The sequence below is a fragment of the Spermophilus citellus genome (genome assembly GCF_964194105.1).
Source record: "Spermophilus citellus genome assembly, chromosome: 6".
Lineage (NCBI taxonomy): Eukaryota > Metazoa > Chordata > Mammalia > Rodentia > Sciuridae > Spermophilus > Spermophilus citellus.
In genome coordinates this window covers 98,175,646-98,200,625 of record NC_138187.1, presented here as the reverse complement: position 1 = coordinate 98,200,625, position 24,980 = coordinate 98,175,646, and the positions used below count along the sequence as shown (strand labels likewise).

General features: G+C 47.2%; 1 protein-coding gene across 1 annotated transcript in view; it reads right to left on the bottom strand.

Moving 5' to 3' along the window:
• The window catches only part of NID1 (nidogen 1), a 116,067-nt gene that overhangs the window by 24,611 nt on the left and 66,476 nt on the right, over nucleotides 1–24,980 (bottom strand). The window contains exons 6-12 of the mRNA XM_081297814.1: nucleotides 24,386–24,637; nucleotides 21,759–21,959; nucleotides 19,686–19,931; nucleotides 17,502–17,645; nucleotides 8,034–8,159; nucleotides 3,664–3,813; nucleotides 2,303–2,425 (exon numbers count right to left, since the gene is read on the bottom strand). Coding sequence (XP_081153940.1) covers nucleotides 2,303–2,425; nucleotides 3,664–3,813; nucleotides 8,034–8,159; nucleotides 17,502–17,645; nucleotides 19,686–19,931; nucleotides 21,759–21,959; nucleotides 24,386–24,637 — 1,242 coding nt within the window. The remainder of the gene's footprint in view (nucleotides 1–2,302; nucleotides 2,426–3,663; nucleotides 3,814–8,033; nucleotides 8,160–17,501; nucleotides 17,646–19,685; nucleotides 19,932–21,758; nucleotides 21,960–24,385; nucleotides 24,638–24,980) is intronic.

Sequence of the window (24,980 nt, the reverse complement as noted above, 5' to 3'; positions counted from 1 at the left end):
TAGCGAGACCCTTGATAAAATTTAAATAAATAAATAAATAGGCTGCTAATTCCTGTTCTTTTAAAAAATATTTTTAGTTGTAGATGGACACAATACCTCTATTTTATTTATTTATTGTTATGTGGTGCTGAGGATGGAACCCAGGGCCCCACATATGCTAGGAGAGGGCTCTACCACTAAGTCCAAGCCCCAGGCCCTGCTATTCCTGTTCTAAGCAGAAAATGATTTATCTCAGCGACATCTAGTATTATAGGTCAAAATGTAAACTTTGATTTGACGTTTTCTATTAGGTCAACAACGTCCTGAACCCTCCTCAGGGTGCAGGAAGCATATGCATAGGCTGCTGGTAGAACAGCCTGTACCTTCCTTTCCCTCTTCAATAACTGTAAGGAGCTGTGGGCCCCGCCAGGAGCCAGGTGCCCCCGTGGGCACTAGAAGCCAAAGCACAGTGCCTGCCCCTGTCCTCAGTGCACTCCAGGGCTGGTGAAGGGGATGGACATTCAGACAGCGGGCAGCCCCTTGGAGGCATGGTGGAGTCACCGTGCCCTGGCACCTCTTACTGAAGACGTTTATGGTCACGTGAACACATCTGTCCAGTAACAGCAGCAGTGGTTAAAAATAAACAACATAACAGGCTAACTCCAGGACAGGGAGTCCAATCCCATGTCAGGACACCGTGGGTCAGACCTAGGGTTCTGTGACGGGGACCTAGGCTGGGTCTAACACTGACTCCCCAGGTGGCCTTGTAAGGGCCTTTCCCTTCCTCCAGTTCAGCGGCCTCTGTATAAAAAACTCGCCTGAGAAGATCAGCACGGCTGATCATGAAGCAGGGGCTGCAGGCCCTCCATGGTTTGGATCTTAAACATCCCCCAAGGGCCACAGTTGGAGGCTTGCCAGCCTCTGGGGGGCCTGTGGTGCCCTTGGGTGGAGGTGGAACCCTTAGCAGGCAGGGCCTGGTGGGAGGAAGTTAGGTCATTGGGGGCATGGCCTCAAAGGGATACTAGGACCCCAGGCCCCCCCATTTCATGGCCACTGAGAGGTGGGCAGCCCTGCTCCACCACATGTTCCCCTTCATGAGGTTCCGACTCACCACAGGCCCAGAAACCACAGAACCAACCAACCATGGACTGAAACCAAGAAACAAAATAAACCTTCCTCCTTTTAAGTTGATTTTCTCAGGTATTTTGTTAACATGATAGAAATATGACCAACACAAGCACCCAGCATGTAACAGGTTCTGCACAAACAACAGCCAGCTAGACTCACGCAATCAACAACATCGGCTGAGAATCCCCCAGACTCGTGCCTGGGCTGCCTGGAGCCACTGGGACCTTGTGCTCTAGGAAGCAGCCACCTGAGTCTCAGGTCAGCAGTGACTGTAGAAGCTGCATGTCTGGGTCTGGAATACAGGCAATCCAGGCTCTCTTCCAAGGAGTCCGCAGTCTGCATCTTCCCCTAGCTTGGGCCCTTCACCCTGTCCCATACCCCCAAGTCAACTCCATTCCCCAGGGCTCTTTAGGAACCTGTTAATTTTATATGTCAATTTGACTGGGCCACATGGTGCCCATATATTTGGTCATACATTATTCTAGGTGTTTCCACAGATTGTGTTTGGATGAGATTAATATATAAATCGATAGGCTGAGTAAAGCAGATCATCCTCCCTAATGTAGGTGGGTCCAGTCCAATCGGCTGAAGGCTGACCACAACAAAGATGCTGACCCTGTCCTGAGTAAGGACAGAATTCTTCTGCTCAGAGATTTCCAAAGGGGAACTTTGATTCCCCCATCTCAAGACCTGAACTAAAGCATTGGCTCTTCCTGGTTCATGTGCCTGCTGGTCTCTGGACTAGAACCAGGCCGCCAACTTTCCTGAGTTTCCTGCTTATCTACTGCAGATCTTAGGATTTGTCAGCCTCCGTAATTATCTGACTCAACTCTTGTAATAAATCACACACACACACATACACACACACACACACACACACACACACACACACGTGTGCGTGTGTCCTTTGGGCTCTGTTTCTCTGGAGAACTCCGACAAACAGGCCAGTCCTTATTCTGCAGTCCAAGGTGATGGGCTCCAGGCTGCTAGCAAGCATGGTCCCTGTGCTGCCCACTGGGTTGTGCAGTGCACACCAGAGTAGCTCTGTACTGCAGCCTGGGCTCCCATCTCCCACCTCGAGAATCATAGGCCCCTCCCTAGAGCCTCCCCTCTGCCCCCTACCCAGGGCCATGTACTCGGCACCCCTAGGCAGGGAGATGGCTACCAGGCCCGCATGTCCCCCCCACCACCTCACCTCCAGGCACGCATCGGAAGCCGTCTCCTTGGTAGCCAGGCTTGCACTGGCACGAGAAGGAGCCTGGGGTGTTGTAGCAGAAGGCATCGGGGTGACATCGGCTGGGCTGACATTCGTCCACATCTGCAAAACAGTCACAGGGCCAGGAGAGTGAGACTGCTTCTGGAATTTGTGGCTTACACAGCAACGTAAGACACTTGCTCAAATCTATGGGGGCCAGCTGCCGATCTGAGAGCAGTGACTTTAAAGTCATCTTATGTTAATTTTCTTTCTTCTTTATTTGACAAGGGGATGGAACCCAGGAGCACTTTACCACTAAGCTTGCTAAGATGCTGAGGCTGGCCCCAAACTTGTGATCCTCCTGCCCCAGCCTCTCCAGTGGCTGGGATCACAGGTGTGTGCCATCATGCCCAGCTAAATATTAATTATCAGGACACGAGGTCCTCAGTTCCATCTAGTACCTTTCCACCTAATGTGTTTCACCTTGGCAATAATATTCTCATGAAAATGTCACGCTTGCCAAAGGGGAAAGAGAGGATTTATCTGCACCTTAAGATGACCCCTCCCATCATCAATGAGAGCTTCAGAAATGGCTGGGTGTTTGAAGACAGATCATTAACTGCTGGATAGAAGAGCCTCATGGATGAGAGAAAATTCACTTGTGCAGTAACGAAGACAGAGTAACTCAGAGGTCATGGCTGATCTTATATAAAGTATGCACTTTTCAGAAACACTCTATGGTACAGTTTTAAGCAATTTTGCATCCAAGAGACTCAGGGTGATCTGTTCATGGATCATCTTACCCAGAATCACCCTCCAGGACACCCTGTCTCCTAGGATGGGCTGATTGCAAACCTGAACTCTATGGTGTCATTTACTCTCTGACTCTGTCATCATTTATCCAATTAGGAAACTTTGCTTTTTGTGGAGAGGCTGGAGTGAGCCGGCTGAATAACTATGTATTTTACTAAATAAAACTATGTATTTACTAAATAAAAGCTACTTATTTTACTAAATAAAAGCATGGACTTCAAGCTCTGAGCATGCAAGCACTGTTTGTCCTTTTGTGCAAGACAAACAACATTCCCAGTCCCCAACAGAGAGCAGGTGTCTAGCTGTCGCCTCAGCGAGACAGTCACAGACAGTCACAGACAGTCACATAGGACAAATCAGCATGGGCTGAGAACAGCCCCTGGGAAAGCATGTGGTTCCAGCTATAGCAGAGGTCAGCTGCCCACTTCCCAGGGGAGCTGGGAGGACCATTCTTTCTTATCGTCCAGGGCAAGTTGGTGACCAGCGGAGCACAAGCCCCACCTAGGGACCCTTTTGGGTTACCTGGTGGGAAAGGGGGCACCACGCACCTTGGCAGGCTCGGCCATCCCCAAAGAAGCCGGGCAGACAGGAGCAGGCATAAGAGGAGCCTCCCGTGTAAACGCACTGGGCCCGCTGCGGGATGTCACAGTCGTGAAGGCCGGTGGCACAGTAGTTGATGGGACGCTGGTCCACAATGGCTTTGGAACAAAAGGTTATCACCCACTGGTGGAAGAGTCCCTGAGCAGTGGGCACCTCCCAAACCCCCCTACACCTATGCTTTGGTCCAGTGGAGTATGAATGAGGGACAGTGCCTGGATGCCAGGTGTGTGGGTGTCACCGTGCTCTCCACTGTTTCCTGCTATCCCCTCTTCCTGGACTGTGTCACACATCCTCACTGACCAACACCCTGGTTGGGCATTCAGCCTGGCCCCACCTTGGCTTCACCCCGGGCTCTGGCCCAGGCCACTAACTACACCACAGCCTGCGACAGGCCCCAGGACCAAGCTCCTCCTCATCTGGACCCAGAGGCAGGACATTTGCAGAGGCCACACTCCCATGGCAACCCTGCTGGGGTGGCTTTGGAGCCAAGGATCTGAGACACACAGGGTCTACAACTTTGGGCCCCCTGGGCAGATAGCATGTTCACGACCATTGCCAGAGTCCCCCCCACTAGCACAAAAATAGATAGTTTAGTACCATAAAGCATTTGAAAGCTAATGTTTTTACACCAGTTGGAAGGAAAATACTTCCTAGGTCTCCCTGTGGCAATGTGCCCTCCACAGGTCTGGTAGTTAGAGATGGAGAAGGCCCGGTGCTCCCCACCAGGTACTTCTTAAATTTTTCCTCTGTTGTTAACAGCTAAGGTTTGTCCCGAACACCTTAGTGTTCAGACATTTAGCTTTGGTGGCCTCTGTCCAGGTCCATCCTAATGATTCCGCCCCTCTGCAGCCCTTCAACTGTCCCCAATCAGGTCCCAAGGAGCCCCTCCACTCCCCATGACTCAGCAGAAGGTCTGTGGCCAGCTGCAGGACACCGGACAGGCCTGAGCCTGCCTCTTTGTCTATATAAGCAGCCCCCCGCTCCCGCCCTTTATCAGAACAGTGTGTGAGATACTTCCTTGTGCTGCAGCAGAAGTTCTGATAAGGCCACTTGGGGGGGGGGGGTGGTCCCTGGCTGTCACCTTTGACTCCAGTACAGCAGAGCTAGCTGCACTAAGAGCTGTCAACGCAGAGCAGCTGGCACTGGGAACGACCAGTTGGAAGCCGGGCTGCCAACACTGGGGCAGAGGGAGAGTGGTACAGGGCTAGAGAGCTCCCTCAAGCTGCCGTGAGAAGGGCTGAGGCTGTGTCCAGCATGAGCTGAGCCTGGAGGTGCAGAGAGCCACCGGTGCTCCACAGCCCGGCTTCTGACGCTCAGGGAGCTGTGATTTGCTTATTTGTGATTTCTATCTGAATTGTGCAAAGGAAGACTCAGCTGAGTGTGAATTTCCTCCAGTTCTCCTGAGATAAGGAGTTCAGGGCGTCCAGATGGCCTTACTAGTTTGTGCATGCAGAAAGCAGCATGGTACTCCGGAGAGCCAGTGGCCAGTGCCACAAGAGCAAAGCTAACCAAGAACTTCAAGAAGAGCTGATACCCTAGTGGGGCACCAGCATAGCCCCCTTTCCTTGGAGGCCCTGGACTGCAGAGAGGCGACTTCCTTACCTCCCTACCCATTCAGCAAAGGGGAGCCACAGGATGAGGGGACAGGAAAGTTCTAGAATAGGATTTCAAAAGATTCTCAAGGCAGGATTTCACCTTTTTGGTTCATTTATTCCTGAAGAGCAATGACCAGCTAAGGAGGACAGCAGGGTGGCTTGCCATGCTGGTTTGACAGGCAGGGTCACTGAGAGACAGGCAGGTCAGAACTGGAACATGAGGAACAGGAGAGGAAAGAAGATGCCGAGGAAGGACAAATGGAGGGAAGGAAGGGAAGGGCAGGGAGCAAAGGAGGTTTCATAAAGCCCCATTACTGAGAGTTCTAAAACGAAGATCATGGTGGTCAGCTTTTCCTAACAGCTAGCAAGGAAGGGGACAGGAACACTAGGTAAGGCAAGGCCAGGGGATCTGTGCACAGTAACCTTCACCTGAGCTTGGCCCTGTTCTTGCCTTGACAGGGGCTGGTGCATAATGTGTGCTGTAGAGATGTCCTATTGAGGGACAAGCAGAATCTCCAGGTCTCCACGCCCCATATGCAAGACCAGTATTCCAGGGCCATGTCCACTCAGGTACATCTAAGGTGAATTATGGGCAAGCTAGGGACCATCTCCTTCAAAATGTTTTGAATATTTCAGTTAACTACAGAAGTTTGCATCAAGTGGAAAAGAAAGTCATAGGCTTATAGAAAATACCAGTATGCAAGTCTACTAGTCCCCAGTAATGGACAGTGGTCATGAAGGGAGACTCCCCTGTGACCAGCCATGTGTCCTGCCCGAGCCCCAGCCCCAAGTAGCTGGAAGGGCTCGGTCAGCCTCCTAAGCTGCCAGGACTCATTCTGCACCTTTACCCGTCTGTCCCACAGAGAAACCATCCCAGCCCACATTTCTATGAATGACACTGAAGGAAGGAGATGAAGTGATACTCAATTATGCAGTGTTCAGCTAGACCTGGTTCCCAGAGACTCCCCAAAGAGCTGACAAACAGGGTAAAGGGCTAAGCAGGATGGAGGTGCCTGGGACGCTGCAGGTGGCTGGGGGAAGAGGTGGGAGGAAACCTCATGCAGCTGAAACCGGGGATCAGTGATGACCTGCACTGCTCACCCTCGTTTTTGAGCAGTGGAATCCACTATTCAAACACCTCACTCAGAATTTGATATATGGAAAAATAGAAGGCTTGTGACCAGGAGGAAAGAATAAGGGTCTGCCTGTGGCCTGAGAAACTCCTGAGGCACCTCCAAGAGCTCCATGGGACACAGGAAACCACAGGTCAAGTCCAGACTGTTGCCTTACAGATAAGGAACTGAGGCCCAGGGAGGTTGAGTGTCCTCAAAAATCAAATGACCAGGAGCAAACATTTGCATAGCACTCTCCCTGCCCCTCCAATGGGCGTGGATATCAGGCATGGTCAGATCCAGGCCACCATGCCGCCCACACGTGTCCCAGAATGGACCTCAGTTACTATTCGCACCACCACCCAAGGGGTAAAGAAGCCATTATCCAGCTTGAGACAACATGGACAGTAGATGGTGTTACCATTAAAAGCAAAATTTGGAATCTCTTTGACCTCAAAAAGCAGAGAAGGAAGTCAGGCCAAATACAGAGAAACTGATGTTCTCTGTCGAGGGGAAAAAGACAAAACTCCAGCAGAGCAAGCTGAAATCCCAGCTGTGCAGGGGACGGGCCTCCCTGAGCCTGCAGATGTTTGGGTCACACTCAAAACATGAGAACTGCCTGTTCCCTCCACCCTCAGACACACCTCACCCCGTGACCTTGGCTCCTCGTCTGAGCTGCAAGACGGAGCACAGGGAAAGTACCCCAGGCGCTGCAGGCAATAAGGACAAAGGGATAGCTAGCTGACCCCACGTGAGTATCTGCTTTATGCTGGCAGATGCTTTGAGCTCAGGTGGCCATCCAGCATGCGGCCCTCTACACCTGGAAACCTTAATGTCCTCGAAACCAAGGTCAACGAGCAGTGGCAGAACAAGAAAGGGTTTAGACAATGCTGTTTGTGACTGGCCCGTTGTCCCCACCACCAAACCATCAACCACCAAGAGCATAGCTAGCCTAGTCAGTAGTATCTACTTGCCTCAGTAAGACTAAAAAGTTGGGCAGGGTTTATGGCTCAGTGGTGGAGTGCTTGCCTCCCATGTATGAGGCACTGGGTTTGATCCTCAGCACCACACAAAAATTTAAAAAAATAAATAAAGGTATTGTGTCCATCTACAACTAAAAAAATTTTTTTAAAAATTACACTGTGACCTGCGGTTTATAAAATTAATATGCATAAATACATGGAGTGGGATTTTAGACGTAACTCATGGAGAATCTGGTCTATGACAGCTAATAGCATAAAGGTGCCCGAAATTGGTCCTTCTGCTGCACCCACCGCTGCTAATTAATGATGAGGGAGAAGCAAGTCGAAGAGCTTTCATAGCCACTAAAAGCATACGGAGAATGATTAGGAGAAGCTTAATGATGAAGCAAATGCATTGTGGACACCTGCAGCAAGGGAGAGGATGGTGTTACAGTTGCAGATGAAACTCCTTCAGCCTGACTCTCCAGGTAGGGGGAGGGCAGAGGAATGGTCCACGGTCCTCTGGAAACTGCCCGTCTGATAGCAGAAAGGTCATCTGCTCCACCAGGACCGATACCAGAACGATCCCTCTCCCACGGGAGTCAGCAGGCACCATGACATGCTTTGAAATGTTGTCTGGAGAACTTACCCACACACGTCCCCCCATCTGAGAAGCGGTAGCCCTCTACACACTCGCAGCGGAAGGTCCCCGGGTGGTTATTGCAGATCGCGTGGCTGCCACACACGGAGGATTGCTCGGAACATTCGTCAATATCTGCAGCAAAGTTTACAAACATACTCTTAGCCTCTTCAAATGGCACTGAATATAATAAAATAGAAAACATGCTCCCTGAGAACAGACCGATTTTCGGGCAGATTTTTATACATCCCCAAAATAGAGTGAAATGAATGTGTTTTTTCTGTGCATGACTTCAGAGAGCGGATCCCAGGCCCATTTCCTAAGTAAGCGGGTCCTTCCTCCACCTGCCCTGAAGCCCATGTCTGCTCACAGAAGATTCACAAAGACAAATTTGAAGGACACAGGGACAAGGGACTCTGGATAGAAGCCTAAACTTGAGAGCATGTTAAACACATTATGGCTTAAAAATGTGATCTTTCTCCAATTAGAGTTACAAAGAAAAGTTGGACAATATAGAGCTTAATGTGAACATTCAAACATTATCTGAAGCTTAACGGACTAAAAGGAAAGTCATCAACTCAGAGGAAGGCAAGTCCTTGTTCCAGAGCTGCAGAGTGGCAGTGCACTCAGGCTGGAGTACAGGCAGCACAAGGAGCCTGCCATGTCATCATGGACCCAAGGCTCAGAAAGCCCGGGCACACCTAGCCCCATGGAGACCCAGCCCAGGCCCACTGTGGCACCCGCTCCACACAGTGCTACAGCCGAATACCCTGAACATCCACCATCCCAGGACCTCAACCTCCCACCTCCCCAAGAACAAGCAGCAGGAATACAGAAGTGGGGCAGACCTGCAAGGGAGGCAAGGCCAATCAATAGCACTAGCCTTTTCCCAACTCTGATTAGCCTAAGCTTGGACCAATAGCCACTAATGTTTTTCCAAACCTGATTAGCATAAATTTGGACCAATATCATTAGTGCTTTTCAAACTCTGATTAGCATAAGTTTAAACTCATAGCACAGACCCAAGTATTATATAAAACTCCTACTCAGGCATCAGCCCCCATCATTCTTCTCTCTTGTTCCTGCAAGGGATCTTTTTTTGTACAGAGGATTGAACTTAGGGGAGCTTTAGCACTGAGGTAGGTCCTCAGTCCCTCTTATTTTTTATTTTAAGACAGGATCTCATTAAGTTGCATAGGGCCTTGCTAAGTTCCTGAGGTCGAACTGGAATTTGTGATCCTCCTGACTCAGCCTCCTGAGTTGTTGGGTCTTTTCTTTGTATCTTAAAAAAAAAAAAAATTCTACTCCTTTGACCCTGACCTTCCATAGCAACAAGAAGCTGGAAGGAAGTTGGTAGCAAGCTTCTGAGGTCTGCTGCAACACTGAAGCGCACAGTCCACCCCTCAGAGCTGCCCCTGCCCCTCCACAATAGTGGAGAATAACCCAGTTTTGCTGGCCATGACCCTTGGCACTGACTGGCAGGCATCGTGCTGTAATTAGCTGCCAACACTAAAATGAGCTTTCTTGGCTGCAGAGACCTGCAGCTTGCACAGGCTGCACCCACCAGCAGTAAGTGGAGAACCCAATTCTGTCTCAAACTCTGGTTTCAATAAGACAGAAAGCTGGCCAGTAGGGTGATGTCCTTTCTTTTTTTTTTTTCTTAACCTTTATTTTATTTATTTGTTTTGTGTGGTGCTGAGGATCGAACCCAGTGCCTCACATATGCAAGGCAAACACTCTAGTAACCGAGCCACAACCCAGCCCCTTCCTTTCCTATTTTTATAACTTTTATTTCCTTCTCTTGCCTAACTACTCTGATTAGAATTTCTAGCACTATATTAAATAGGAGTGGCAAGAATGAACATCCTTGCCTTTTACCAGAATTTAAAGGAAATATATTCAGTTTTTCTCAATTGCTATGAAGTTGGCTTTTGATTTTTCATATATAGACTTAAGATGTTGAAGTAGTTTCCTTCTATCCATAGTTTTTTCAGTTTTTTTTTTTATCATGAATGGGTGCTGAATTTTGTTGCAGACCTTCTCTGCATTTATTGAGATGATTAAGTGATTTTTGTCTTTAATTCTATTTATATGAATTACATTTATCCATTTGTGTATGTTAAATCATCCTTCCATATCTGGAATAAAATCAAATTGATCATGATATAAAATCTTCTTCTTCTCCTATTTATTTATTTGTTTGTTTATTGTGGTGCTGGAGAGCATACATGCCAGGCAAGCACTGTACCACCAAGCGACATCCCAGCCAATCTGCTTAATATGTTGTTGAATGTGATTTGTTAATATTTTATTAAGGATTTTTGCATATAAGTTCACCAGGGATATTGGTCTGTAGTTTTCTTTCTTGATGTACCCTTCTCTGGTTTTGGTATGAGTATAATACTGGTTTCATAGAATGAATTTGGAAGTGTTCCATCCCTTTCTATTTCATGGAATCATTTGAGGAGTATTAGCATTAGCTCTTCTTTTTTTAATTTTTTTTTTTTTGTAGTTGTAGATGGACAACATGACTTTATTTTTTTATTTTTTTGTATGTGGTGCTAAGGATCAAACCCAGTGCCTCATGCATGCTAGGCAAGCACTCTGTCACTGATCCCCAGCCCCAGCCCTGGCATTAGCTCTTCTTTATTTTATTTATTTTTTTTTAAAGAGAGAGTGAGAGAGGGAGACAGAGTGAAAGAGAGAGAGAGAATTTTAATATTTATTTTTTAGTTTTTGGCAGACACAACATCTTTGTTTGTATGTGGTGCTGAGGATCGGACCCGGGCCGCACGCATGCCAGGCGAGCGCGCTACCGCTTGAGCCACATCCCCAGCCCTAGCTCTTCTTTAAAGGTCTGATAGAATTCAGTTAAGAATCCATCTGGTCCTGGTCCTTTCTTTTTTGAAGCTTTTTTTATTGCTTTGATCTCAATTTAAGTTATTGGTCTGTTTAAGTTTTCTGTCTTCTCGATTCAATTTTGGCAGGCTGTATGTAGAAATGTATCTATTTTTCTAGATTTTCCAATTTATTGGAGTATAAGTTTTCAAAGTAGTCCCCAAGGATCCTCTGGATTTCTGTGATGTCTGTGGTGATATTTTCTTTTTAATCTCTAATTTCATTATTTGGACTTTTTTCTTTTGGTTAGGTTGGCTAAGGACTTATCAATCTTATTCACTTTTTCAAAGAACCAACTCTTTGTCTCATTGGTCCTTTGTAGTTTTTTATTCTCAATTTCATTGATTTTTGTTCTGATCTTAATTATTTCCTTCCTTCTATTAGCTTTGAACTTGGTTTGTTCTTCTTTTCCAAGGGCCTTGAGATGCATCATTAGGTTATTTATTTGGGATCTTTCTGATTTTCTTACGTAGGCACTGATAGCTATAAACTTTTTTCTTCAAGTTGCCTTCATAGTGTCCCAGAGGTTCTGGGATGTTGTGTGACTATTTTCATTTCAGTCTAATTTTTAAACTTCTCCCCTGATTTTTTCCATCATCCATCCATTATTCAAAATTGTATTGTTCAGTCTCCATGGACTTATATAGTTCTTATAGAGTTTTGTGTTCATTTCTAATTTTGTTCCATTATGATCTGATGAGATATAAGGGATCATATGGGTTTGTTTTTTTGTTTTTTTTGTTTTTTTTTTTTGCATTTGCTAGTAGTTGAAAATGTGTGTAATATACCTTCCCTCTCCTACATCACAGCTAGTCTACCTCAAATGTGCTCAGAACACTTACAGTAGTCCACAGTTAAGCAAAATTATCTAACACATAGTTTACTTTGTAATAAAGTATTAAGTATTTCATGTACTTTATTGAATAATGTACTGAAGTGAAAAACAGAATGGTTGTATGGGTACTCATCATTGACATACACTGCTGAAAGCAGACTGATTCTGAAGAATGTTTGAAGCACTGAACTAAAATTAATTGCTGGAGGACAAGGATGCTACAGTGACAGGTTCATCGATTACTCTTTTGGTCCTTGAGAACAGCTGGTAGAAAGCATAGGGTCATCAACACTTGTTGATGGATATAGGCACAATATTTTTCAGGAAGATAACAAGTTTTGACTGGACAGTTTGTTTCTTCCTTTCATTATGTATTTATCTATATCAAGAAATAACACTGTATCCACCTGTCAGCTTTTGTGAGTCTGTTGCAATTGACTTCCTCTTCTTGTAACACTGTAGGCCACTGTTGGTAGTAGCAAACATCTCCCCCACACCCCTCCTATAAATTCTTTTGCTTTTTGTTTTTGTTTTTGGTACTGGGAATTGAACCCAGGGGCACTCTACCACTGAGCTACACATCTCCAGCCCTTTTTCATTTTTATTTTGAGATAATATCACTAAGTAGCACAGGCTGGACTTGAATGTGCCATCTTCCTGCCTCAGACTTCTGTGTTACTGGGATTACAGGAGTGTGCCACTATACCTGATTTGCTGTAAACTTTCTTGATGCCTCCAGTATAACTTTTTTCTTGGTCTCAAATTTTTAATTTCTTTCTCTTTTTTAAAATTTTGAGGTGCTAGTTCTAGCCAACTACTTTACCACTGAGATACATCCCTATCCCCTTTTAAAATTTTATTTTGAGATATTGTTTCACTAAGTTTCCCAGGATAGTCTCAAATTTGCTGTCCTGCTTCAGTCCCCCAAGTGTCTGGAATTATAGACATGCACCACCATGCCTGGTTTTTCTTCTAGTTTGATCAGTTTCTCATTGGAAATCTTTGTTAGCTTCAATGCCAACAAGCTCATGAATCTCTTTGTTAATGTCCAACTCTAGATGTTCCCAAGCCCTAATATCTAGTTTTCTATTTAATCAACAGCAGAATCTTTGTTAAAGCCTTGAATGTGTTTACATATGTCTTCAAAACTTTCTTCCAAATTCTTCTCAAGTAATGCTGTATGACTTCTTCCCATGCTTCAGCAATGTTCCAAATAGCAATTTGAATGTTAAAACATTTCCAAAACTCTCAGAATATTCAGCCAGATTCAGCCACTTCAATAGCCTGTGCAAATGTTTGTCATCCTTTGAACACAGCTAGTGTACCTTGGTCCATTGGTCAAATGAGTGTAGTTGTATTCAGTGGCAAATGCACAACCTTTACACAGGATGCATGTCATTGATATGCTGTGTTTGCCCTGGAACAATATATAGGATCAGAAGAATCTTGAATGGTGATGTCCTTTCATATGACAGTACTACAGCCATTGCCTTGGGGTGATGTACAGGGGAAGACATGTTTTGGAGTTGAATATGCTAGGTTCAAATCCTACCTGCTTTTATTACTAGCTCTTGTGGTTTTGAACAAGTTACCCAACTACTCAGCTTCAGTTTCCCCATTGGTAAATAATCATATTAATAATCATCTTGAAGGATCTTCGGAGGGTTACAGAAAATGGATGCAGGCCAAAGGCATGCCTAGCATGCTCAAGGCACGTCACTTCTATTATCAGGTATCCACCCTCAACCTCCAGCCATGGTGAAGGATTTGGCTGATTGTAGGGACACAGCCCTCAGATGGCCACTAGGCTTCGGGGATCAGTCTGCAGCTGCCACTAGTGTAAGGCTGGTTGGCGCAGACAAAAAACTGAGCTAACCTCTCATAACCCTGGTTACCTATCCACCGATGGGGTGAAACAGGTCCTTCCCACGCCAACACCATTCTCAGAGTGTCTGAGATGTGTGCACAGGATTCCATAATGGCTGAGGCCACTCGCCTCCCTTCCCCCTGTGAAGTCCCCTCCCCAGGGCAAAGCCTCTTGTCTACCTCCAATGGCCCATCTAGCCAGTCCCATCCTGGGTGAAACAAATGCTTGCTGGCTTCTTGGACAAGCACTTTTGCCATATCAGCCCTATAGTTAGTCCTGTACCCAGCAAAATCCCTCCTACTAAAAACCCAAATACTAGTCAACTCTTTTAAAAAAGTGTGTGTGAGAGAGACAGGATCTCAGGCAAGAGGTCTGTGCCAAGCACAGCTGGAGGGTTACGGAACAGTACGAGCTAGGGCTGGGGTGGGGCTGGGGTCGGGCAGCAAGGATGGACCTCACCACTCCATCTGCCGGCTGCCACCAACAGCCTGGGAGAGACATCCCAGTGCCCACCCCTGCACCACTGCCCCCAGAGGGTTCTCCTCGCACAGATGGCCAGACGCACTGTACAGGCTACAGGACCCAACAGGCTTAGACCCACCCCACCAGCGCCAGAGTGCAGAGCAATAGTTTTCAATCAAGAAGACAGAAGAGCAAGATCACCAGGGGAACTTTTCCAAGCTCCATTCCTCCCAGGGAACATTTATAGAGAGGGAAGCTATGTGTTTTGAAATAGCTCATTAAGCAATCGGGCTCTTTCCACATGCTCGACCTGCAGAACCAGAGACAAACAGGATCTTGGAGCAGAGGGACAAAGCACAGCCACCCCCACCACACAGGTGTACACATACAAGCCAAGCCGGATGTCCTTTCTTTAGAGACAAGACTCTCGCAATTTCCTGTGAGTGTTTCATGGTCCTTGCAGTGTGGAAATTTTTCCTGAGGTGTAATTTAAATCTCCTCTTCTATAAATTGAGGCCAGAACCTTAAACCTTTCTTTATTGGGAATAGTGACCTGGTAACTGTGACAACTGTTTCTCATGGCATACCATGGTGTCTACTTGAAGATGCTTATTCTTTAGTTTCCAGTCAACCTTCTCTCTGGAGAGATATTCCCTTCACATAATCACTCTCCAGTCCAATAGCAAAATCCTGGATTATTCTTTTTTGCTTTTTTTTTTTTTTTATAGTGGCTACTTTTCACATATTTTCAAGAACTGTTGCTCCAATTCAGCTCTTTTTTAAAGGCCAGATCTTTGAGGAGACGTGCTTCATTATTGATTTGTTAAGTGCCTTCTACATACTCAAAAAAATCACTCCATGAGAGATTAACCAGTACAGTCTCAACAGACTCCAAATTGAAAAGCACACAGGCACTGTTCTGACAGGTACAGAAAATGAGAGTGCTTTGGTTCAATGGGAAATCCCCAAATTACCTGGGAAGTTCGCTGTGAGACGTCTAACCAAAGCCAGCTTGTGTTGGACGCCAGGAGTCATTATATCAATAGCACACACACCGAGTCACAAAGGCTCATCCTCATTCTCCTCCTAGGCACTTCCCAGGTCAAAATAACACACAAAGCGATCTGCTTAATGCAATTTCCTATTGAAAGCCTCGTGTCCCGATGCATTAACACTCTGAAGCATGTTGTAATGACCCAGAACAATGACCAGCCCGACTGGGAACAGCCCCACATTCCACAGAGCTAACATTCCAGAATGATGACTGACCTCAGCACAAAAGCAATGCACGTGACTACCTGCCCTCCTGGGCAAGGGCCTCTGAGAACTTCCGAGGATAGCAGCTGATGGCATGAAGCACGTCTGGCTGAGCCTTCCGAGCTGAAGCCACCTCTGCACCAAGCTAAGGCGCCAAGAGCAGAATCAGCCTGAAGGTCACAGTCAGCAACAGCAGGCTGGGGACCCCCCAACTCTCCAACACTCAGGTGGCTTATGAAGCTGCTGTGACTGCATAAGGACTGAGGAGGTGTGGGTGAATGAAGGAGGCTCACCCTGCATGGTGTCCATCACCTCTGCACAGTGCAGGACAGCTCTGCATATCCACACAGTGCTGTGCTGCTTGGGACTGTCCTGGGTCAACACAGTCACCCAAGACCACCTCGATCCTTAGGGAAAGACTGGGCAATTGACAGTTTAGGTGAGCAGGTGTCCTCTCAGGTGGAGTGTTACCAGGAAGGTGAATCTCAGATTGGATTCTTCCACACTACAAAGCTATCAGCAAGCTGGCCAAACAAGCACACAGCCTGTCTCTGCGTCAAGGCCCTGCCCTCCGATGCTTCAGGCACCCCAATGAGCACCTTGCATGCAAGGGTCACGGAAGCAAATGCTACATATCCTGCCTCAGGACCTGCTGAGCTTCACATTGAATCACACACCAAAACCACAATCAGTCAGTGGAGTTGAATTCCAGACTTAAGGCATTATTCCCAAATTCCAAGGCTATCGACTTGCCAGATTCTGATTCCCCAGTCAAGCAAGGGTGGAGGGAGCTGCCTGTTTTTCTGGGCAAACATATGTGAATACACCCCTCCCTGCGCCAGGGAACCTCAGGTCGAGCATTCCTTACCCTTACTAGGGGGCTCTTTACTGCAGATTTAAATAGTGCTGGTTGAGGAGCCAGACATTCTTGCTCTGGTACTGGATTAACAAATATAAATATCAAGCTATTCACATGAAAGCTTTTGAAGTAAAGTCATAAATAATAAAATAAGTGCTACAAGAAGGCAAAGTAATGCAGATGGTCAAGTCACAGGCTTGAGTTCAAATATTCTTTGTCACTGGCTCATGTTAATGAGCCTCTATTAAAAAAATAACAAGTGCTGTCAAGGATATGGAGAAATTGGAACCTTGTGCACTATTGATGGGAGTGCAAAACGGCACAACTGCTATGGAAAGCAGTGTGGGGGTTTCTCAAAAAAATAAGCATAGAATGACAATATAAATCCAGTAACCCCATTTGGAGTATATAGCCCAAAGAACAGAAAACAGAGGCTTCAACAGTGTTTGTACACCACGTTCACAACAGCATTATTGGCAACAGCCAAAAAGGTGGATGCAGCCCATGTGCCCATCAACTGATAGAGAAATAAAATGTGGTATGTGTACACAGTGGAATATTATTCAATCTTCAAAAAAGGAAATTCTGACATGTGCTACATGGAAGAACTCTGAGAACATTGCAGTATGTGAAATAAGCCCATCACAGAAGGACAAATACTGTGCGATTCCACTCACTTGAGGTTCCAAGAATCATCAGATTCATAGGGACAGTAGAATGGTGGCCAGTGACCCAGGGGAAGAGAAGAGGTTATTTAACAGGCTCATAGTCAGTCGTGTGAGATGAAGGGTTCTGGAGGACAGTGGCTACAGAGCAGCAGAATGTCCTTAACTGCACTGAACGGCATAGTTAAAAATGGCACATTTTACCACAATTAAATCTCAGCTTTTAAAAGAGGAATGAAAGACTCTATCCCATGAAAGTGCTGGAGAATTAGATGATATGGTGTTTGTGAAGCATTAAATGCAAACAGCGCAGGGTGAACCCAGCCACAGCTACGTCACTGGCTCTCACCTCTGTTCAGCCCTGTGTGCTCAGCACAAAGAGCAGTGTGGCCCAGGGATACTGCTGGCCACTGGGCATCTGCACGTCACATGTACTGTACTACAGGGACAGAGCCCCCCTCACCCGGGACAGCAGTGCTGACGTACACCATTCAGGCGTGGCATGTCCTTTGGCATCTGCATCTCACCTGAACTTCCACCCCGGACCCAGCTCTTGGCCCTGCAGAATCTGGATGCTCCTGCTAGCCCGACTGCCCCAGCCCCAGCCCCAGCGAGCCAGAATCAAAGGCTGTACCGTAACAGATCTGCCCGTCTCCTCGGAAGCCAATAGAGCACTCGCAGGTGAACTGTGTCCCAGGTCCAGGGCGACAGGCCGCGTTGGTGTCACACCCATGAGTGCCGATGTAGCAAGGGTTCTGAAGGGCATCTGGGGAACCGTCTGTGAAGGCAGAGGCAGTGGGACCCAGTGAGTGGTCAGGAACTCCCGCAGGCCTCCTGCCCCAGATAGCAAGCTCCACTGGTGACCGAGAGCAGTGGGGGCTGAGCCGGCTCCTGCATTTCCTGCGACCCTCTTCTACCTGGCTCCCTCCCTGTTTCTGAAAATAAAGTTTTACTGGCAACCAGTCACACCCATTCACTTACAAATGGTCTAAGACTGCTTTCACGCTGCCATGGCAGAGCTGAGATGTATGTGGCTGGCAGAGGCTGAAATATTTACTATCTGTTCCTTCAAGAAAAAAAAAATGTGCCAGGCATCATGGCACACTCCTGTAATCCCAGTGACTCAGGAGGCTGAGAAAGGAGGATCACAAGTTCAAGGCCAGCCTCAGCAATTTCATAAGACCCTCAGCAACTTAGTGAGATCCTGTCTCAAAAATTTTTTTTAAAGTGGGTGGGGGGATGGGGATATAGCTCAGTAGTTGAGCACGCCTGAGTCCTTTCCCCAGTACCAAAAAAAAAAAAAAAAAAAAAAAAAGAAAAGAAAAAAAGAAGGGTGGGGAGTGCTGTGCTGACTCCTGATGCTCAGAGGCACGGCTACCAACAGGGAGAGCCTCAGCTACTTCCCGCTGTCCCAGAGCTAACCAGGGACAAACCAATAGTTGAGGAAGTGACTTGAGGATGGAAGAAGAATCACATCTGGAAAAGGGACATGTCCCAGTTATGCAGGACCTCATGGGGACAATGGGAGGAAAGGCACTGACATGTGGCAACAGCACTTCCACCAACCCAGCCGGTGGGTGTGAGTCTCCAAGAGCTGGGCCTGGACTCTGTGCATGACTCATTCACATTTCCTCAGGCCCTAAGCACACGGTTCCTCCAGGGTGGAGTATCTGGGTGTTTGAGAGGTCCCGTAGGAAGGGATGAAGAAATCACGGTAGACGTCCACGATGGAATGTCAGTCAGCCATAAAGAATGAAATCCACTGGGCACAGTGGTGCACACCTATAATCCCAGCTGCTTGGGAGGCTGAGGCAAAAGAATCATGAATTCAAAGCCAGCCTCAGCAACAATGAGGCACTAAGCAACTCAGTGAGACCCTGTCTCTAAATAAAATACAAAATAGGGCTGGGGGCGTTGGGATTGTGGCTCAGTGGCAGAGCACTCATCTAGCACATTCAAGGCCCTGGGTTCAATCCTCAGCACCACATAAAAATAAATAAACAAAATAAAGGTATTGTGTCCAACTACTTTTAAAAAATAAACATTTTTTAAAAAATAGGGCTGGGGATGTGGCTCAGTGGTTGAGTGCCCCTGAGTTCAATCCCCAGTACCCACTCCCCCAAAAAAGAATGGAATCCTGTCATCCATGACACAATGTTAAATAAAATGAGTCAGCCACAGAAGGACAAACCCTGTACAATGTCACTTAAATGCAGGGGCTCAATATAGCTAATGTAGTTGATCTCATAGAAATATGAGTAGAATAGTGAAAACCAGAGGGTAGGGACAGCGAGGAGAGGGGAAAAGGGGCTCACGGGGTGCAGCTGGATGGGAGGAATAACTCCTCACGCTCTATAGCCCAGCAGAGGACTGAGGTTGATGGCATTTACTTCAAAATAGCCAACAGAGGGAATTAAGACTGTCTCAACTCGAAGAAATGATAATGTTTAAGGGATGAATACCCAATTTCCCTGACCTGATCATCACACATAGTATAACTGCGTAGAAATGAATTACTATACCTCACTAATATGCACAAGTATTAATGTACCAATTAAAAACAAAAACAAAAATTTTAAAATGTCCTGTCCAAGCCAGCAACTTGGGACCCCGAAGCATCACTCATCTGTTAGCTTTCGGCACCCTCCCCTGCGGGATCCTAACTGGGTTTGGCAAGAATCACAGCTGACAAGCAATTTTCTTTTCAGAAGACATTTGAGCACAGTTTTCCTAGGAGAGTAACAGATCAAAACCCCAAAGTCACAGAGCGGGGTTTCCAAAGAGCGAGGGCAGAGAGAGGCAAGGCTCCGTCCCTTACCCCGCACAGGCCCGATGGAGTTGCTGAGAGCGTAGCGCAGGATCCTCTCCTCCTGGTTGTACAGGACGAACACGCTGTCCACCGAGAGCTGCTGCGTGTTGGGGAGGGCCGGCCGGGAAGCATCGTGGACACACTCCTGGAAGGTGATGGTCTGGCGCCACTGGTAGGTGTAGGTGTGGGAAGGCGCACCCCCGTCCCGATCGGGCTCCGTCACCGTGTACTCCCGTGTGGAGGAGGAAGTGATCACTGGGTGGGAGAAAGACAGAGACCTTCACCTCCTCATCCAGGGCTTTGAAACCACAGGTGGCATCTGGTCCATGATGCAACCAGAAGGCAGGCCCATGGGCTGGAGGAGGAAGGCCACACACACTGCCTGCCACATGTCCCTGGCCATCACCGATAGCCCTGGCGTTATTAATAATATCGGCTCCTTTGTGAATCAAATAACTCTCTGTAGGTGCCTAGGTCTCCCAGAACTAGAGGCAAGGTCTGGCAGGAAGAGTAGTGCCAGCAGCACTAGCCTTGGTTTCTTTTGCGGAATGAGCTGGGTGCAGATTAAATGAAGTCACATAGGCAAAATTTTTGGAAGCAAGCAAACTGACCCTATTACCAAGACAACCACCATTTCCTGAGCACTCACTATATGAGGAGCAGCAGGCTCCCTGCTTTCTGTAGTTGATTTCACCTGGGAGTCAGTAAACAGGGTTTGCACCACACCACCCCAACCAAGCAGTACTGTCATATTTAAAAAATGGAACATTAAATGCATCTTAGCAGACAGTTTTGGCAAAACTACTCAAGTGTCCTGAGCAAACCTCAGCAGAGGAGAGGAGAGGCCACCCCAAAGCAGAACAGCTGCTATTCGCCCATGCAACAAAACCCTCAGCTTCCTATTTAAAAAAAAAATATGTATAAAAGACTCTTTATAGTTTTGTGCTCTGCTGCAGTTTGCTCCATAATAGAAGCATGAAAGCCAAAGGGTAAACACCAGTCAGTGGCCGCCTCCTGTCCTGCTCCCACACGCTGCCTGCCAGAAAGGCCATCTGGCTCGGCAGGCTGCGCCCCGTGGTCCTAGGCTCCCCCACAGGCTCCCACCCTAGGACTGGACCAAGCCCAGGGCCCTGGACAGCGATTTCATAGGGGCCTTTTAAATAAAGTCCTATTGTTTGACTGAGTACCTCTGTTTCTAGGAACTGAGTCTCAGAAAAGTCAGAAATCTGGCCAAGAGTTATGTGAAGATGGTCATTTCAACTCCTCATGAGAGGAAAGCTAGAACTAGCCTAAGCTTTAGAACACAGGAGAAGGACTTAAATTAACAGGCATTCAGCAGAACTGGAGGCTCCTTCAGAGGTGTTTCCAAGGGCCACTTAGTGAAATTATTAAATATTCATGGTTTGATGTTACCTGGAGAGTAAAGATAGAACAACATGACTGCAATTTGATCTAAATAAAATTACACATCCAATTATACATTATATAATCATATCAGTATTAAATTTCCTGATTTTGATTGTTATAATGTAGAATGTCTTTGTTCTTAGGAAAAACACATGAAGTGTTTAGGAGATGAACTATTGTGATATATACAACCCACTCTCAAATGGTCAGGAAAAAATTGCATACATGTTCACACACATACACACACACACACATGCACACACAGAGACATGGCAAAATGTTAACAATGGGTAAAGCTGGGTACATGGTGTGTGGAATTCTTTTTGGTAACAAATGGAGAATAAATGCAGCTTAAAAGCTACAGACAGATGTTTATTATGGTAAAATTTTATTATTTTATTTTGAACTATGGAATATGTTGGGATATTTGATGATAGATGATGGGGAAGGGAAATACTCTTAAATTAATTTCCAAGTTAAGTTTATTCCTGTTTTGCACCAATTCCCTACAAGTACGCCCCATGTCTATCACTGGGGGACAGGAAGTATAATAAGCGAAGGTCTGCATAATCCCCTTTCCAGACCCCAGAGTGGCCAGGCCCATGAGAGTGTACAGCTGGTTGGATCACAGCGTAATGTGGCGCTGTCCCTGGGCTGGCCCAGGCTGGGACTCACCGGAGCTGGAGTAGTGGTAGAGCTCTGTGTAGGGCTCCATGTGCACGGAGGAGCCAAACGGGATCTGCGGCAGGCGGCCCTCCAGCTCCGTGTCGATGGTCAGGTGCCCATGCTCATCAATACCATTGAACTGCTGCTTAATGACCAGCTTGCCTGGGTGGCCCACAAAGGTCACCTCAGCCTGCCGGGTGAACTCGCCCCCTGGAAAGCAACAGTGGCCTGTCATTCCGCTGTCAGGCCAGTCCACCCTCCTTCCCATCACAGGCTCGAGGTTGCTTAAAGTTGCTTAATTTTATGTTTTAAAATGGCAGTGCCACGAGGTACGGGTGGGCGGGGACCTCCTCTGAAGGTGCTTCAGCCTGGCTGGTAGGACATGGGGCTGGAGACACCGAGGAATCCCAGTGGTCCAATAAAGTCACGCAGAGGACAGAAGTCACTTCCCAGCCACACACCAGTATCTGCAATGCACTGGCTCCAGGCTGGGTCAGAAAAAGCAGGGGACCTGTGTCTGCTCCCAGCATGCCCCCTTCTGGCTGGATGAACTTGAATAAGTTGCTTAACTCCTCTGAGCCTCCACTTCCTGGTGCTATAGAAGGGGGACAATCTATCCTATAAGGATTAGAGGACAGGAAGTATGTTAAAAAGTGTTTGGGGGCTGGGTTTTGGCTCAGTGTTAGAGTGCTTGCCTAGCATGTCTGAGGCACTGGGTTCAATTCTTAACACCACATAAAAAAATAAATAAAATAAAGGTATAGTGTCCATCTATAAGTTAAAAAAATAAAAAATAAAAATAAAAAACAATTGTTCTGCACACTTGTCCGGCATTCTGTGATGACAGTAAGGTGATAAATATTGAAACAGCTAAGTCCCAGTCAGGATGGGCCCATTTCTCAGGGAAAACCATCAGCAGTACCAGACACCACCCTGAGATCACTGGCTTCCGTGTTGAGCTGGGACCTCCCCCTGGTCTGGGCAAGGCAGCAGCCCAGACAGGCAGGGGAATGCTCCCCCTCGTCCAGCCGATTTCCAACTCCACAAGGGCATGCCCCCACCACAGCAGGGGACAGCAAACCAGGCCCCCGGGCTGGGCTACGAGGGCTGCCTCCTTTGCATCAATCTCAAGAGAAGAATGCTCTTTATGTTTTAAAATGGTTAAAAATAATTGAAATAAGAATACTGTTTCGTGATATGTGAAAAATATATGAAATTGAAACTTCAATGCCCATTAATAAGGTTTTACTGAAACACAGGCTCCTCTGTATATGGACTGTCTACAGTTGCTTTCTCTCTGCAGCCACACAGAGTTGAGTGGCTGTAACAGAAGCCATGCAGCCTAAAATATTTGGGCCAAGCTTCAAGTATTTACTAAATGGCCTTTTGCAGGAAACGTGTGACAACTTCTGCTTTGTCATTACCCAATTTCCAGGGAAATATCCAATTAAAAACATAAGTCCTGGAGAAATTAAGAGTTACTAAGGTTTGCTGGTGCAGGGAATTTGAAATTCCTCCTCTCCTATGCTACAGTTCATCACCCATAAGTAGTAACCCACTACAAGCAGCACCCTGGGGAAGTTGTGCTAGGAAGAGCAGGGTCAGTGGGCTGCTGCAGCTCAGCTATCTGCAAAGAGCATCTTGCTTGCGTGAGAACATGGATGTGGTTACAATATTCAAAATACACAGGCCTACAGAACAGGAAGAAGACCCAGGCCCAAACCGGCAAGTCTTAGGGTAGTGCACCCTGTTCACACCAGGTTCTCTCCTTTCTAAATGGCCGCACTTCAGAAAATTGTGCATTTTCACACCTAACTTATGGATGATGACCAGGGTAAAGCCAAGGCAGAGGCTCTGCTCCACCAACCAGCCCAGGCTAATGCTCAGGTACCTCAGGCAGTGGGGGAAGGCAGGTATAGAGAGGTGACACCCAGCATGACAGGAGGAGCCCAGAGATGAAGGATGAGGCTCCTCCACCCAGCTGTGACCAGGAATGGGCCCTGGCACAGCAAAGGAGGGGCTCCCACCACACCAAAGTGGGACTGCCCTTGGCACAGCAAAAGCGGGGGCTCCCACCACACCAAGGGAATGTCCCCCGTTATCTGCCCACATATCCATGAAGGCCTGCACTTTTCTCAACAGGGCACAGCCTCCAAGAGCCTCCATGGCTTCCTAAGAGTCCTGAGGGTGATGGTTATCAGGCTTAATTCACCAGCTGGACAATGGCAGGTTCCTTTTCTCTGACAAGATACTGAGGGAATGTCCAGTCAGCCCAGATTGCTTTGGAATTTGGAGGCAGGCTTGATAAGGAGGAGGAGGAAAGCCCCAGCACCGCCCTTCTGGCTGTGGGGATATGTGAGCTGACATCACTTGCTCTGCAGAGATTTCTATTCTGAATAGCCACCAAGAAATTGCTCCCTGTTCAAAACAATTCTAGGCAGTCTCAGTTAATGAGTACTACATGTTAATCTGACCTCATCGTTGTATTTCCAGGGCAGAACTATAGTGTACCCTTCTACAGACAAAATGCTTATCAAAAGCTGCCTGCAGGCTCAGGGTGCCCTCTCCACTCATTCCCAGGCCTTCCCAGGCCCCACGTTAAACTCTGACTGATCTTAACGACAGATGTAAATTACCAGTGATGCTGAACCCATTCTTGAATCCGTCCTGCTCCACTGCAAACATCCATCCAATGATGCCTCCAATGGGCGCCAGAGGAAGCAGAGAATAGCCGATGGTCTCGGGAATGGTGCTGATGGCCGTGTAGGAGCGTCCATGGTTCATCACCACGTAGGAGTGGAGGTCAGTGTTCTCGAAGACAACAGGGACCTGGCTGCTCCCCACAAAGATCCTTCCCTTCACCTTGCCATTGACACGCTGCGGGGAGCCTGAGCCAGAAACAGAAGGAGGAGGTGGAGAAGGCTTTCCAGCCAGCCTTCCAAAGGAGCATGTCCACAGAGCCTGCACCCATTCGTGAAGAAAGCTGGGAAAACATAAGCAACCACAGCCATGACCGTGCATGGGGAGCTTTAGAAATTCCAATGTGGCTGCCTCTCTTTCAGGTCACTGACAGTGGACAGAGTGAAAGATAACTCCACTGGGAGCCACTGCATGATCTGGAACTTCAGGGGCAAGTAATTCCAGGAGAAGAGCAATATCACAGACACGCTAGCCAGCACAATAGCACCTTAGATCATATAAAAGATCTTTTGAGAGTAAAAGAGCAGAATT